Source organism: Erpetoichthys calabaricus, chromosome 5, assembly GCF_900747795.2.
Source record: "Erpetoichthys calabaricus chromosome 5, fErpCal1.3, whole genome shotgun sequence".
In the NCBI taxonomy this organism is placed as follows: Eukaryota; Metazoa; Chordata; class Cladistia; order Polypteriformes; family Polypteridae; genus Erpetoichthys; species Erpetoichthys calabaricus.
The window spans coordinates 227,379,784-227,396,554 of NC_041398.2; the positions used below are offsets into that span (position 1 = coordinate 227,379,784).

The 16,771-nt window shown below is 39.2% G+C and overlaps 1 protein-coding gene across 5 annotated transcripts in view; it reads left to right on the plus strand.

Moving 5' to 3' along the window:
* plpp1a (phospholipid phosphatase 1a) overlaps positions 1–16,771 on the plus strand; it is a 195,066-nt gene that overhangs the window by 102,967 nt on the left and 75,328 nt on the right. For all 5 annotated transcript variants that reach the window (XM_028802612.2, XM_028802613.2, XM_028802614.2 and 2 more), the window contains exon 3: positions 3,589–3,869. In XM_028802612.2, coding sequence (XP_028658445.1) covers positions 3,589–3,869 — 281 coding nt within the window. The remainder of the gene's footprint in view (positions 1–3,588; positions 3,870–16,771) is intronic.

Here is a 16,771-nt window from a genome sequence, read left to right on the forward strand (position 1 = left end):
CTTTTTTGTTATTGCTACAACAAAGCAGAAATTGACAGATCTCCATAGTATAAATAAGTTTTGTTATTTTACACATTAAATCAAAAACACAACCACATATTCAGAACACTAACGGTTAATTGCTTGGCTACACTGATCAACCTGAAGCAATGTTGTTCCAGAGATAATGCATACATTTTATCGGGTTTTACAGCCAGTTCTAGGTATTGTGAAATTTATTGGCATCCTTGAAATTTGAATATCTTCAAAACAAACAGAAACAGGAAAAAATGATGCTCCTAAGTTTTATTAGTTTAATTTACAAAATGGGGTAAATAAACCTTTGTTTTCAAAGTTGTCACCAGTAGGGCGCTCCAGAGCACAAACACAGTCAATAGTTCAAATAAAGTGTATATTATTACACAGGAATGCCCTTTTCAGATGGTTCTTCATAAGCACCAATGATCTTGATCACGAATTCAGTAACGTCCCTCCACACTCCTCCAAGCAAGCCTTGTGCCCTACTACCCAACTCTAAAAACTCCGTGAATGAATGTGAGGCTGCTGCTCCTTTCTTTGCAGGAGCCCGGAGTGCTTCAGACATCAGTATTCTGCATGGAGATAGCACTTCTGGGTCCGACAGAAGCCCCACAAAGTAAGGTTAGCCATTCCTGGCTGCACCCATGGAACCCACCAAAGCTGCCGAATGGGACTACAATTCCCAGTGTGCTTTGGATGTGTGGATCTGGGTATGTCCGCCCAGGAATGCTGCCACCTGCATGCAATCTTGGTAAGCTACTTTCTCATGTCCATCCACCACTCTGACCTCTTAACTGAGCAAGGTTCTCCTGCTGAAGCCAACTGGAATGCCAGTCTATCCATGTTGGCATAGCATGTCCACCTCCTGGCTGAGACAGAGCATGTCCCAAGTTCCCATTACACTGGACTTCTGGCCAGGCAAGGCAACATGGTCCATCCAAGCCAGGCTACCAATCCTTCCTGGCTGTTCACTACAATGTGTAGACAAAACTAAAACATGTACATAGTTACTGGCATCCAAGAGCTAGTTCTTCATTGCAGAGATGTTAGAAAGAATACACTCTTCCTAGAAGCATCTGTTAACCTGCTGCACTTTTCCACTGAAATCTGCACCATTTTTCAACTGCATAATGTTCTAGTTGTTCAGCATTAGAAGCATGCTTTTGTCTCATTGCAGTTTTTTAAATCTTACCATTGGTTTAAAACTGCTTCCAAATAAAGAATCTTTACTGGCTTCTCCAGAACTGTCCATTGTCTCACCTTGAGCCATTCCTGGATGCAATGTGATTTCTTTATATTGTCCCACTGAAGGAAATCAAGATACTTAATAAAGTTTAATTTTGTGCTCCAACATAATTATCATCAGTTTCCATGTTACCACGCATACTTTCAAGGGCTCTGGTATCAGAAGCAGAAAAGCAACCCCATAGCATTATGAAACCTCTGGCGTATTTGGCAGAGGGTGTAATTGCTTCCTCTTGAAGTCTGAATATTCCCCCTCAGATCTGTACTTCCAAGTGGTTCTTATTTTGTTTTGCCTAACATTTTCCATTTTCCCAGAAAGACTGAGGCTTGAGCAACTATGCTATTACAAAATTCAGTCTGACTCTATTGTGTCTTTTTGTCAACTATGGGACCTTCCCTGGCTTTTGACCATATAACCCTTTAGATCGTTGGAAATCGTCTGTGGCATTTTTTTCAGCAGCACTTAACCAATCTCTGACAATATCTGCAATCTTGTTTTTTTTGGGCTGTTACGTGACTTCAGATGTTAATGCTTGTGAAAGTTACCAACAGTGTAATCAAAGAGATGATATATACAGGAAAAGACAATTACTGCTTCCCATTGAATCAATTTAATTTTTATGAAGAGCACCAATAATTTTATCCAAGCTGTTTTTTTCCTTTAAAATCTGAGGATTTACAGTACATTCTTTTTTACTGTGTTTTTAAGTTGTAGTTAAAACTAATAAAAGTGAGAAGCATTTTTTTTTCTGTTTCTGCATATTAGAATGCCACAGAATTAAGGTGCCAATAAATTTCCAGAATATCTAATCTTCAAAATTGCTGGATCTTCATGGCCTCCTAAAGAAAATAACAAGAAAGGGAAGATGTGGGGAAAAGGAAAACACCATTTTATTACTACTTTCACAGTTCCACCTCACCCAGTGTCCGTGTCCTCGGTTTCCATATGTGAAAGTGTCTCTATGAATTATTGTGGACATGACCTAGAATGCGTAATGTTGGATTAAGTCCTACTATCAACGTGCTTCTGTACTGGTTCTTTTAAACCAAGATAGAAATGACACTGGACTGAGTTGGTGGTGCGATAAGAGGTATGCAATCAGTGGGAAACTGAAATTCTTTTCTTGTCGGTGGTGGTGATAAATTGTGCAAAAGATCATTTTTTGTTTTTTAGAGAAGATATTTGAGATATCTTTGGAGCTTGCACAACACGTAAAAGACATTACTTTATTTCAATTTTGACTTTTCTATACTGTATACTCTTAAATTGCAGAACGCAAAGGCTATAATCTTCTACATAAATCAGAATAATCATCTTTCATAAATGTAGTGATTTGTTTTTTTCCCTAAATTTAGTCTTTTGTCTAATTTTAAAAATAACATTGTTATATACCTGGCAGAAATGCGACCTCTGATGCATTAAGAAACATGGCAGACTTTCTTCTTTTAAGAATTTCTTTTGACTACTTCCTTCTTCTTCACAATATATTTATTTTGGAAGAAGAAGAAGCAAGTACAGTAAACCTGAATCTTAGTATGGATTTGGATTCCATGTAAAATCAGTTTAGTAAGCAGCTTCCTAGGAATATGCTTTTTGATGGGGAAGTGACCTTTTATGTTACGTCTGACAAATCTTCATGGAGTTGGAGTGCTGCCTCAAGTTACACTGACTTGGCTCATATTTAAAGAAAAAAATGAACTAGCATTATTTTGCACCACCTGATCTTTAGACAAAAACAAACTGCAAATCTGCTGATCAAGTTGGTCAGGCTACCAGAAACAAGAGTGGCATTTACAGAAATAAGCTGCGATTACCATTATGCTTTAATGCTTTTTTTATCTGATGGCTTAAAACCAAAGAAATATTAGTTTGTTTGCAGCATGGCCTCATTTTCATTGTACATGTTTACTGTTTTCTGAAGTTGATTCATTACGTTGGGATTGGAAGATATATTTTTTCATGTGGTCAAGCTCAGAAATAAGGGGGTAAATGCAATACATTTGATTTTCCTTTTATTTCTTAAACTACATTGTGAAGTACCACTCAGATTTTATCAGATTTTCCTGCCTTTTATGATGATTTGTTATTGGGGCAACTTAATGTACTGTGTGTGAGATGTCCTTGAAATAAATCACAAAGCCACTGTGACTTGAAGGATGGGAATCATTTCAAAAGCACCACTCTTTAATTGAATGACCCGGTATCTCTATTACACTCTGTGCAATGAGCTTATTTTCATTAAAGTTACCTGCTCAATTAATTTAACATTGATGTATTTATCACGCTTTGTTTAATCAAACTAACTTGTGTATCTGTTTTCACAGATGATCGTGGGAGAATGCTTGTCAGTATACAGTAAACGCTTGAATTCAAATTCCTGTTTTAGAAACACCTATGTGGCCTGCCTATATAAGGCCATTGGGACGTTCCTGTTTGGAGCTGTCATAAGCCAGTCATTGACTGATATTGCAAAGTACTCTATTGGACGGCTACGACCTCATTTCTTAGCTCTTTGCCAACCAGACTGGTCAACCATCAACTGCAGCTATGGCTACATTGAGAATTTTACATGCGCAGGAGACAAGACAGCTGTTAATGAAGCCCGGTATGTATTGCTTAGGTTTAACAATCTCCTTTCTTATAATATTTCTTACATTGTTGTGTCATTTCATCATAAAAAACTTGAACTTTAAACATGTGCTTTTAACATTTCTGTCACATCTGTTATCCAATTGGATTGGATAGATTCAATTAGATAAATCTTTATTAATCCCAAAGGGGAAATTTAAATGCATACAGCAGTAGAAACATAAAAAACAAGAATACAGACTCACAGGACACAATCATTAGTAGCCAGTCGATAGATAGATAGATAAAATTAACAAGTACATTGGGTAGAAACATTGACTTGATAGCAATGTGCAGAAAAGACCTTATCACATTAACTGGTGACATTACCCCAGAATTCAGTGCTCCTAGTGTATCAGCCTAACTATCCTTCAAAACTTACAGATCTTGATACGAGCTGCAGCATACTGAAGATTTAAATTGTATAGTAGACATCTCTAATTTCACAACTAGTCCATATAAGAGTCCTTTTGCAATTTCTTCTTATAGTGTTCATGTTCATATTAATCACATCATAAATAAGAGTTTTTACTTGGTAATTCTATATGAAAATGTGCAAAAGGGTATTACTGTAATATTCTATTATTATTTCTCAGGGAAGAAAACAGACTATGGACATTTTAATTTTATTTTTGCCTTTCAGAATATATACATTTGAGAATGTTATACAGTAATCCCTCCTCCATCGCGGGGGTTGCGTTCCAGAGCCACCCGCGAAATAAGAAAATCTGCGAAGTAGAAACCATATGTTTATATGGTTATTTTTATATTGTCATGCTTAGGTCACAGATTTGCGCAGAAACACAGGAGGTTGTAGAGAGACAGGAATGTTATTCAAACACTGCAAACAAACATTTGTCTCTTTTTCAAAAGTTTAAACTGTGCTCCATGACAAGACAGAGATGACAGTTCAGTCTCACAATTAAAAGAATACAAACATATCTTCCTCTTCAAAGGAGTGCGTGTCAGGAGCACAGGCTGTCAGAGAGATAAAGAGAAAAGCAAACAAATCAATAGGGCTGTTTGGCTTTTAAGTATGCGAAGCGCCGGCACAAAGCTGTTGAAGGCGGCAGCTCACACCCCCTCCGTCAGGAGCAGAGAGAGAGAGAGAGAGAGACAGACAGAGTTTGTTTTTCAATCAAAAATTAATACGTGCCCTTCGAGCTTTTAAGTATGCGAAGCACCGTGCAGCATGTCGTTTCAGGAAGCAGCTGCACAAAAGATAGCAACGTGAAGATAATCTTTCAGCATTTTTAGACGAGCGTCCGTATCGTCTAGGTGTGGGAACAGCCCCCCTGCTCACACCCCCTACGTCAGGATCATAGATAGTCAGCGCAAGAGAAAGAGAAAAGTAAGTTGGGTAGCTTCTCAGCCATCTGCCAATAGCGTTCCTTGTATGAAATCAACTGGGCAAACCAACTGAGGAAGCATGTACCAGAAATTAAAAGACCCATTGTCCGCAGAAACCCGCGAAGCAGCGAAAAATCCGCGATATATATTTAAATATGCTTACATATAAAATCTACGATGGAGTGAAGCCGTGAAAGGCGAAGCGCGATATAGCGAGGGATTACTGTATTAGTCTTAAGGATTATCAGAAAGAGATTTTTGGGCAATGTGTGAAAATTGCTTAATACTGGATTACTTTATTGCTAATTTATCACAGGTTTAAATTATATAATAGCTGCATCCCCCAGATGTTTAAGAATAAGTTTTATTTATTCATCCAATTTTTGTAAATAATTTTATTTGAAGAAAATAACATTCCATTCGATTAAGCATAACTTATACAGTAAAAAAGATAGTATTACATACAATCAAGTTGAACTTATCAAACTAGAGTTCAACTTCTACCCAAGAAAAAGATGGGAGACAACACCAAGAGCAAATCTTTTAAAACAACAAAGAAATGACAATGTCCTTTTCCCCAATATAAAGGCTTATTCTAAAGTTTTATTAATTAAATCTTGCTAAATTTAAAAATGTTTTGAACAGATCCTCTAAGCGAGAATGTGACCTTGTAGTGTTTCAAAGAGTGTGGATCATCAGTTACTCACTGACTTATAACAGGTTGGCTGGGATTCTTCAGCTGAGCAAGATAAAGCTACATGCTAGTAGTGTGGTATAAGCAGTCAAAGATTTTTGTCCAGAATGATGTTAATTTGGTGCACTTCCAAAACATGTGTGCCCAGTGAGGCTGTAGCTAGTTTGCAACATTCACAGGCTGAATCTTGGCCTGTATACATTTGGGATACATGTGATCAATAAAATATCTTAACTTGAATGACTGAGTGCTTTGTACATATGGAGCTAGAGTGTTCGTATTCATGGCTGCCTTCCATTCATTTTAAGAGATGTTAAGTGACAGATTTTTTCCCCATTGTACCCTGGAATCTTTGAAATGAAGGGACTTGACTATGTTATATATTAATGAGATGCTGTCTGAGACTTCAAGACTGATCAATTTTTGTTATGGAACAGAAATGGGTGGGAGGCGTGGAAAGTTGGGCAGCTTACTTTTAGCAAAGTTTCTGATTTGAAAGTGTGGAAAAAACTAATGTTGATGGGAAGTTCAATTTGAAGTGTAACTGCTCATAAGATGCAAAGATGTTATCTGGGATGCTTTCCAAACATTAAACACTGTGTAGGTTTGAGAGGATAGAAAAGGTGATTATCATGTAGAGCAGTGGTCCCCAACCTTTTTGACAGCAAGGACCACTTTATTAGATGCACATTTTTCCATGGACCGGTTGGGGGGGGGTTGGTTGGGGGGGGGGGGCAGTTTTATACACAATTTACATAACATTTCTATTATTATTAAAGTTATTAAGCAGTTCGCATACGTTTGCAATCTGAGATTTTTCTTCTTTTTTTGCATATAACAAAGACATATGCTTTGCATTTGCCAATCCAACAGATTGCACATCACAAACATTAATACTGCAATCTTTTTTTTCGTGTCTGCCGTTTCTATAGGAGGGTGACAATGAGTTAAATTCCAATGGATGTTTTTCAAATGTTGACAAGCAATAAGCTAAAGGAATCAATGAAAACCACAGACAACAGAAACAGCAAAAAAAAAAAAAAAAAAACGGTACGAGGAAAGTTCGAAGAAAGAGATTTTTTTACAATGTTTCTGTTTGGGGATCGTTGTGCAAACGTGCAAAACTGAGCTGTGACCACAGATCTAACTGCTCTGTGGATGATTCGTTCAAGCATTTCAAGGTAATTTCGTTGTAATGAAAGCATCTGCTGAATGTACTTCGTAGTAACGCGATTTCTACAGACTCATGTCATATGGGGAAACTGTCGGGACCATAAAAATACTTTGTTGTAATACTCTCTCACCTCGGTCTCTCTCCTCTCTCTGCGCTGCTGCAAAGCCCCGCCCACCAAGTGTTCTGAAAAGTCTGAGTGAGTCGCCGTTGCCGGCAGTTCTCTCGCGGCCCGGCTGTCAGACGGCTGCGGACCGGTAGTGGGCCGCGGACCGGGGGTTGGGGACCCCTGATGTAGAGGAGCAACAGATAAAAGCTTCTTTACCTTGAAGTGCTTCCTGCATCGGTTCCATATTATGAATGATTGATGGACAATTGGATTATTGAAATATTAACAATAATTTGTATTTATTGTGGTTCAAAGCACAGGGCATATATTTAAACCAGAATATTACAAATCAAGGTAATGGGGAGATGAAGTCTATCCTGGCACCACTGAACAGAAGACAGGAACTAACTACGAGTGTATGGAGTGCATGTGGAATATAGTGAAATTCTTACTTACATGTCTGCCCAACATGCCGTATGCTTCTCCTCTCTGGCACCATGATAAGCAAGAATGTGTTTAGATAAACAAATGCTTTAGTACACGTAACAATACATGTAGACTTATTAAAAATAAAGTTTTACTCTTTTGAAATCTCTGGCATCTGAGTTCGCTATTAATAATGTTAGTAATGACAGTGTTAGTAAAAACTAAGTCATATATTGAGAACATTATAATTTAAGCATACATTGCACCATAGAAAATCATTACAGTAGTGACTGATGTCCTTCCTGATTCTTTTAACATATTGCTTCAAGCAAGAAAGGTAGCATTTTGTTCAAAGTTAACAAAAGAACTGCTATTTGAAGCCCACAATACCCTCTGTGTGTACACAAACACATATTGGTGTAATGCTCTGCATTTCAAGAAAGATTTGTGAAATATGATCATTGTAACCGTTATCTACTAATATTATATATGCAGGTCAAAAACTATGATCTATAATAATAATATAAACTATAATAATATATGCATAATCATACCTACAACTAGACTATACACTCCCTCGTGCTCTCTTTTCATCTCGCTCTCTGTTGTTTTGGTGCTTGCATCTTCATTTTTGCATGTATTTTAACTTGCTTTGTAAGTTACCTTGGATACATTTACATTTACATTTACATCGTTTAGCAGACGCTCTTATCCAGAGCGACTTACAACAGTGTTTGTTAGTTTTTTTTCGCATACCCCTTGGGGTCAGAGTGCAGGGTCAGCCATTGTACAGCGCCCCCTGGAGCAATTACAGGTTAAGGGCCTTGCTCAAGGGCCCAGCAGAGTAGGATCTCTTTTGGCACTGACGGGGATTCGAACTGGCAACCTTCGGGATACCAGCGCAGATCCTTAGCCTCAGAGCCACCACTCTGCCCCATAAAGGATAAAGGTGTCTGCTAAATAAATAATAATAATGTTGACACTACTTTTACTTTTAATTGACGAGATACTAAATCAGTCATTTATGCCTCATTGTAACTTGGTCAAATGAGTCCATTTCCATTGCTTTTCTCCAACTGCAGAGTTTTTAATTTGTTATATAAAACCAGATTTCCAGCAGTCACTTGGCAGATTGCAGTATGCTATGTCCATAGCAGGAAAATATCTTTACAGAAAACATTTGCCACACATGTTGGTTTGGAAGTGGCAGAAGTTGCATGTACCCTAAGTTCTTGTCTATAAGCCGGACTCATGTATTAGCCGGAGACCAAAAATCATACGAATTTTTAAAATAAAATCGTATCATAGATAAGCCGGACTCATGGATAAGCCGAACGTACTATAACCTATAACTAATAGAAGGGAGGGAGGTCAGTGGTCTCACTCGCGCCCATTTAATTTCTTTAAGGGGGGAGAGAGTGTGAGATATTGCCGTCTCTCTCACTCCCCGCATGGCGCGGTTGGAGCGGCCGGAGCGCATTCTTTCTGCTCTGGGCGTCGCCGAGTCAACACGAGCGCGTAGCGGTCATTTAAATTGTGATTTTATATGTAAGCATATTTAAATATATATCGCGGATTTCTGCGGACAATTGGTCTTTTAATTTCTGGTACATGCTTCCTCAGTTGGTTTGCCCAGTTGATTTCATACAAGGGACGCTATTGGCTGATGGCTGAGAAGCTACCCGGCTTACTGTTCTCTCTCTCTTGCGCTGACTATCTGTGATCCTGACGTATGTGGATTGAGCAGGGGGGCTGTTTGCACACCTAGACGATACGGACGCTCGTCTAAAAATGCTGAAAGATTATCTTCACGTTGCTATCTTTTGTAAAGCTGATTCCTGAAAAGACATGCTGCACAGTGCTTCGCATACTTAAAAGCTCGAAGGGCACGTATTGATTTTTGACTGAAAAACAAACTCTCCCTCTCTCTCTCTTTGTCTGCTCCTAACGGAGGGGGTGTGAGCTGCCGCCTTCAACAGCTTTGTGCCGCGGTGCTTCGCATACTTAAAAGCCAAACAGACATATTGATTTGTTTGCTTCACTGCTTTGAAGAGGAAGATATGTTTGCATTCTTTTAATTGTGAGACGGAACTGTCATCTCTGTCTTGTCATGGAGCACAGTTTAAACTTTTGAAAAAGAGACAAATGTTTGTTTGCAGTGTTTGAATAACGTTCCTGTCTCTCTACAACCTCCTGTGTTTCTGCGCAAATCTGTGACCCAAGCATGACAATATAAAAATAACCATATAAACATATGGTTTCTACTTCGCGGATATTCTTATTTCGCGGGTGGCTCTGGAACGCAACCCCCGCGATGGATGTATAAGCCGGACTTATGTATAAGCCGATATTCTATTTTTTCATTTTCACAACTTTTTTCCTTAGATAAGCCGCGGCTTATTGACAAGAACTTAGGGTAATATCTTTTCTAATATTGACAATAGCTTTGGCCTTGTGAAAAATAACTGAAATCATCATTAGGATAGCCAAAAAAAAGTTAATTACTTTTAAAATGTACATTTATACCCTAAGGAGTAATTTGGAGATGACCTTCTCCAGAGAATCAAAGCATGCTTACAGAGGTCAGTTATAGTATGTTGGTACATTACATGGTAATAAGAACACATTGGTAAGCCCAAAATAAAAATCATCCCTATGTTTATGACAACCTTATAATTTTTTTTTATGTTTTCTGTTGTGACCTAAAGACCTTCAGATACACGTGCACAAACACAGTTGAGGGTACAAATGAAATGTATTTTATTTTACTAAATACCTTCCACAGGTTCTTCTTTTAACGCAGAATCACAAGCACAGTCCAATACCGTATTTCGTGGATTCCCGACTCCGAACGAGTAAAGAGAGACACCTCCATTTATCATGGACCCGGGGGCACATCCGGTGCCACAGCATTGCATGACCGAAACACTTCCAGGTCACACAAATATTGCCCATAACAGGGCAACAGAGCATGAAAGTGCCACCTGACACCACCCAAGGTCCCCGACAGGGTTGCCCTTCCATACTACAAATCCCAGGCAACCCTGACAGTGTCCAAACCGGGACCTGGTTACAGGAACACTGTATTCTCGCATTCTGAGGGATGACTTGCCCATTCATTATTTGTTCCTCCCAAATGGGATAGAAATGTAAGGTCTTCCTAGCTGAGTTGTACCTCTGTTCTTGTACTCATTCTATTACGGCTTCCTGGCTGGGTAGAAAATTTTCCTCAAAAACAGTTGGAACGCCAGTCCACCCACTTCTGCACTTGCACTATCCAACTGTAGCTTAAACATAGCAGCACATATTCATTCAGCAATAAACTCCACATTCAGTCCAGTTTATGGCATGGTTGCACTCTGTATTTATAGCCAGCTGTTGATGAAGCACATGTTGTTTTTCCATCTCTACATCTATTTTGCATACTTCCTCTACCTGGAGCCTATCCAGGGAACAGTGGGAGCAAGGCAGGATCCAACTCCTATCTGCTCGCTGTCAAATCTGCTTAATCCAGTTAAGGGTTGCAGTGACTGCCTATAGCCACTTACAGGGTACAAGACAAGTATTCGTCCTGAGCTTAGTCTACATCAGTTCACATCTACTCACACAACTAGACTAAACCTGCATTTCTTTAGGAGGAAATCGGAGTAACCAGAGAGAAACTCCCATGGACACTGGAAGAATGTTCAAACTCTAAAGGGACAGTGACCTGGCAGCCCTCTAATCTAGTGTAATAAGTACCATACAAACATAAAGAATGGTGGGAGCAGAATGCAAGTCTTCTCTGTTCAGGACACCCTCACCTACAACGCAAAACTCATTTACCCAGCTCCATTTAGAGTAACCAGGCAACAAAGCTTGCACATCTTTGGGATAGGAGAGGAAACCAGAATACCAGAGCAAACTCCTAGAGACATCTAAAATATATACAAACTAAATGTACTCGGCCCCCAGGGTGGGATTTGAACCCAGGATTCTCTAACTGTGAAGCAGCAGCACTTACCAATGTTCAGCCCTCAAGTGGAATCCAGCTTTTGCAGTTATATATTTTTCCATCAACTGTAGATCAAGGTGAAAGACACAAAAATGAATATTGGTAAATGTCTTCTGACTTTTTCTTTTTAAATTCAGTGCGATAATGGTAGTTGGTTGAATTCCGGTACTTTGCACAGAAATTTGAAGTATCTTTTCAGACTTGACTGCATGTCTTAAATTTGATTCCGTTTAATATTACATGTAAATGAAATGGCTTTCTTCCAATAATAAAATGGCCTTCGCGTGTTCTTTTGTCACATGAATTTCCCACTTACTTGCTTCTTGGTGGGCCAACAAACAGTAAGTATATATTTTATTTTTCTTGAAAGAGTTTTCTGGAAAACTCTTGGGTGCTGAATTTTATCAGTTATATCAATATTGTTTCAAAAATTCAAACTAATGTTGATTTGTGGTAAATTTAATCTTATGGCATCTCTTTGTGGCTAAATATTTAGGTTAGATTAGATCAGATCTTTATTGTCACATTACACTGTGAGAGAATAGTGAAATTCTTGTGCCACAGTTACACGAGGGATAATGAGTGCAGGGAAGTATATACAGGCAATAAGATAATAATTCTATATTAGTTCATAGTTTTTTATTTTATTATGGGACTGCAGACTTGTAATTAAGAGGTAATTGTCTTACTCATGGCCACCACAGAAAAGAACTTTTGGTAAACCAGCTTTAGTACTTTCAGTGTTGCAGTCAAGTGACTGTTTTCTGGCATTTCCAAAGCTGAGCAGAGCATTATCTGCTGAATGGGTTCCAAAACTTGTTACAGAGGTAAAACAAATTTCTATAAAATGCGTTTGTTTTCTGTCAATCTTTTGAATAACAATGAATCACAATACATAAGTATACATTTAGGTTGAACTCTGTAGAGCTATAGTTTACATCGCACAAAACAACTTATTAACATTTTTCAACAGTTCCAAAAAAGCTAAATTGATGTAAAGTACAGTGGGGTTCACTCGAGTTACAGATTTGCTTCACCATTTTCTAGATTCTTTCAGTTTCAAAGGCGTATGTGAACGTGTGTGCATCATTTGTGATAAACTGGTTTCCCATTCAGATGATGCAAGACGGATTTGCTTCCAACTAAGTACCTCTGTTTTAGACCTGTGTGTGGCAGTCCGTGTTCGCTCCACACTCCCGTGTTGCATCAACCCGTAACCGTCAATAGTCATGTACTGAGGTAACTAAGGCATATGAGAGAGAACACAGACATTCAGCAAGGTGCTGGTGCAAAAAGTGCCAGTTCTTTTAATTAAAACCAAAAAAAAACTGTTCATGTTTTCCCATAAATAATCTATAAAGACAGTGCAAACCATGGAGGTTAAAAGTCCAAATAAATATATCTATAAAATTAGGTTAAAACACAAGGGTGAACATATTCTTTTTAAAACCATGAGCCACGGTTCTACTTTCTAAAATCTGATGGCTCCCCGGCTTATTCTTTTCGGATTTCGCAGCACAAGGTCATGTCGGCCGGCAGGCACAGGCAACCCTTTGATCCCACTCAGGTCCTTCTTGCCAGTCTGTGTGCGTATACGGGGTACCGCCCCAAGCTTTAATCCCTTCAACTCCCCCAACAGTCCTCCTGGAGTGGTCTTGGTCGCTCCTTCTCGCAGGCTGATCAGCAGGAGCAACCTTCAGCCCCCTTAAGCGTCAACCACATGTTCCTCTCCTTGGGTTTACTTTCCCCCTGTCTCACACCAGTTCTCTCCCGTTTCTGCCCTTCCTTTAACCTCCGTGTCTTTCTGTTGTATTTCTTTCTTGTGGTTGTTTTTCTGTCCTTCTCTGTCGTATAGGCTCCTTTATTATCATCCGTAATTGGGTGCAGGTACGGTGCTTTGCCTACTCTGAGGTATGAACAAGGCACCTGACTATTCCAGTATGTGTGATCAGTCAAGCACCCCAATCAACCCCGGAGTGAGGCATGCTACCTGATTGGAGCCTGAACTTCACAGGATGCGATTATTTTTTTAAAAACTGCACTGCGCCACAGACGTCTCCTCACACACTGATATTGTATCACAGGGTTTGTAATAAGCTTGAGCTTTTCCTGGTAACACTTGAGAAAAGGCAGGAACAAACTCTGCATGTGATGCCAGTTCTTTGCAGAGGACAATCACACACTGGCACATTTGTTTCAGGGACAGTTTCAAGTCAGCTGACAACATTACATGAAAATGGGAGGGAGACTAGGGAGACATGACGTGATCTTCTCGGAAGACAATTTGACATCCCATAAGAGACACTTTAACGTCACGCGAGACAAGGCAGTGAGACATTTAAAACAAGTTCATGGACATCTAACCAAGCAGTTGTTGGAATGCTTTTGGCAATCAGACATCATGTGCTCCCAGCTCTTAAAACCACTTCTCCTTAGTGTGCGTTCAAACCCAACACAACGTTAGTGGCAGAGACGCGAAGTTGTAAAAGGACAGCTGCTGTACAGGCTTTGAAATGATCGACAGCGCGACAAGCAGAAAATGCAGCTCGCCAGCAGCAACAAGCCATCAGATAATCCGACTGCAACTCCTTAGTGTGCATTCAGCCCCCCTCCCCCTTCACAACTTGAGCGGCAGAGAAGCGAAGTGGCAAAAGGACAGCTGCTGTACAGGCTTTTAAATGAGCGGTGTGCAGCGCGACAAAAAGAACACGCAGCTCACCAGCAGCAGCATCAGAAAGACAGCAGATGATCCGACGGCATCTCCTTAGCGTGCGTTCAGCCACCCACCCCCCCTTCACAACACGGGCATCGTTATACGTCCTGCGAGAAAGATTTAACCACGCCTGGGGCCGGAAATAAAGGACAAGTATTGTTTTTGCAAAAGTTTTAAAGTAAAATTGAAAATAATGTATATGTAACAATTCCCATGAAAATAACCATCTTTTTAAATTGTATATCCGGTAAACCAAACCTGGGGGTGGGCGAGTGAAGCGAGCAGGGGGCAGAACCCCCTAGTTTTATAAATTGTAGTCTACACTGTTGTTTTATAATTCTATGATAGTCTGTGAAGTGCTGACAGATCACAGCCTCCACAATAATACATTTTGACAAATATTTTTGGAATGTTAACTGACAGGATGTGACTAGACGGCAGTTTAGTGGGTAATACCATGGCAAGTTTCTCCAAGTAGTAAGTACTGCATGCTTAAACTTGCACTTAGACTTTTGCAATCAGATCTGTGTGTGGTAAAGTAAATAATAAAAAGGATGGACCACAACTTATATTGAGCAATATAAAAAATATTTAAGCTGTGATGAAGAGCAAAAATGTGTTTCTCTTTTAGTGAATACTCACTCGTTGGTTTATGACTCATAATGAAATAGCATAGCTATTTAGGTTGAAGCATTTGCATTAAGTCTGTTCCTTTTTCATCCCACGTGCCAAGATTAAAAAAAGTTACTTGGCATTACTTGTTCTTCCTATGCGTTACTGTATCTTTGAGATTTGACAGATACCACATTTACTCATGTAGCCTGTCGTAACAGTCGATTGTTACATTTTTCTGCACACATTAGCTGAAGGTTTACTGGAAGGATATGACTCATTCGCATAAGCTGAAACTTTTTTTTACTCGGATGAAGGATGTGTCTGCTTTATCTTATGTCCCAGGTGACTGTTTTATGTAATTGCACAAATTCTAATGTACTTTCACAAATCTCTCATCAGTCTGGTGGTGGATCTTGTGATTTAAAATCTGTAAAAAAACATGTGAGTCTTCTCAAAACCAAAAAGAGTGCTATATTTACATGTCATGTACCAAATGAAATTGGATAAAAAAATAGATGTTCCTTTCTTGCATTTTTTTTTTTGTATTCAGTCGGGATTACTTTTATGCATAAACATATTTTTTTAATTGTAGAAGATAGAGTAGACGCAGTATGCAGTAGTTTTCACACAGAAGCCATCCCAGCAAATGTCTGATTTTCCAAAGGTGTCATTTTCTTGACTTCTCATTGAATCCATACCAGATTAAAACAGTAGACCCAGGTGACACCTAAAGTAACCGTGATAGATAGATAGATAGATAGATAGATAGATAGATAGATAGATAGATAGATACTTTATTAATCCATATTATGTGTAGGAGGAGAATGGACATCTCAGATGAGACGAGGAAAAATACATTACCTGGATGAGAGGCCAGCACAATGACAAAAGCAAATTGGCCCGTGGATCGGAGAAATAAGTTAGTGTCCAGATGGCAGGAAGTAATGGATGGACTAGTGGAAGCTGAGATTCAGAAACTGTTCCATCCCCCATATGCCAGGTAGCAGTAGTCCTCATATGGGAACCCAGTTTGGACACCTTCAGGGGTGCTTGGGAGATGGAGTCCAGAAGCACAGCCTTGTTGGGGTCCCTGGGGAATCGAGATGATCTCCCTACTTTTTCTATGCCCCAAAAGTATTTCATGCAGGACATGATGTGACACTGGAAGCAGTCCCGGGTCCAGCATAAAATAGTCTGACACCTCATGTCTTGGGAGTCAGAGTCGGGAGGCAGTGGGCAACACTCAACAAAAGTAAGAATTGTCAGTTTATTGTTCATTTATTGTATAATTGTAGCTCATTGCTGAAAAGAGGTCTGTAAAGGTGCATTGTGGAATAAACACCTTTTATCCAATTAACCTGTGGTGTATTACTGGGTATGTGTTTGGGTCTCTCCTGCACCCCCTTGTGGTTACATATGACATAATAAAAATATCGGTTTGCATGTTCTCTCAATTGGCTCCAGCAGACCCCGTGACCCTGTGTTTGGATTCAGCGGGTTGGAAGATGGATGGATGGATGGATATTCTCTCAATTATCTTTTTTCTTTTACACATGAATTAGTAGGCCGTATTGCTACATTCTACTTATATATTGTTAATATGCCAGCACCAGACACATTTATAATATGATATATTTAGATCATTTGCTTATTTATTACAAGTGGTCAAATCAGATTGGCTGTGTTTACTCTGTAACCTGATTTTTATGAGAGAAAAAAATATTCATAACATTCATGAAGTGGTTAAATTTTACAAACATATTGTAATCAAACCAGCACTGAAATAATTGAAAAAGCATCTCGAGCT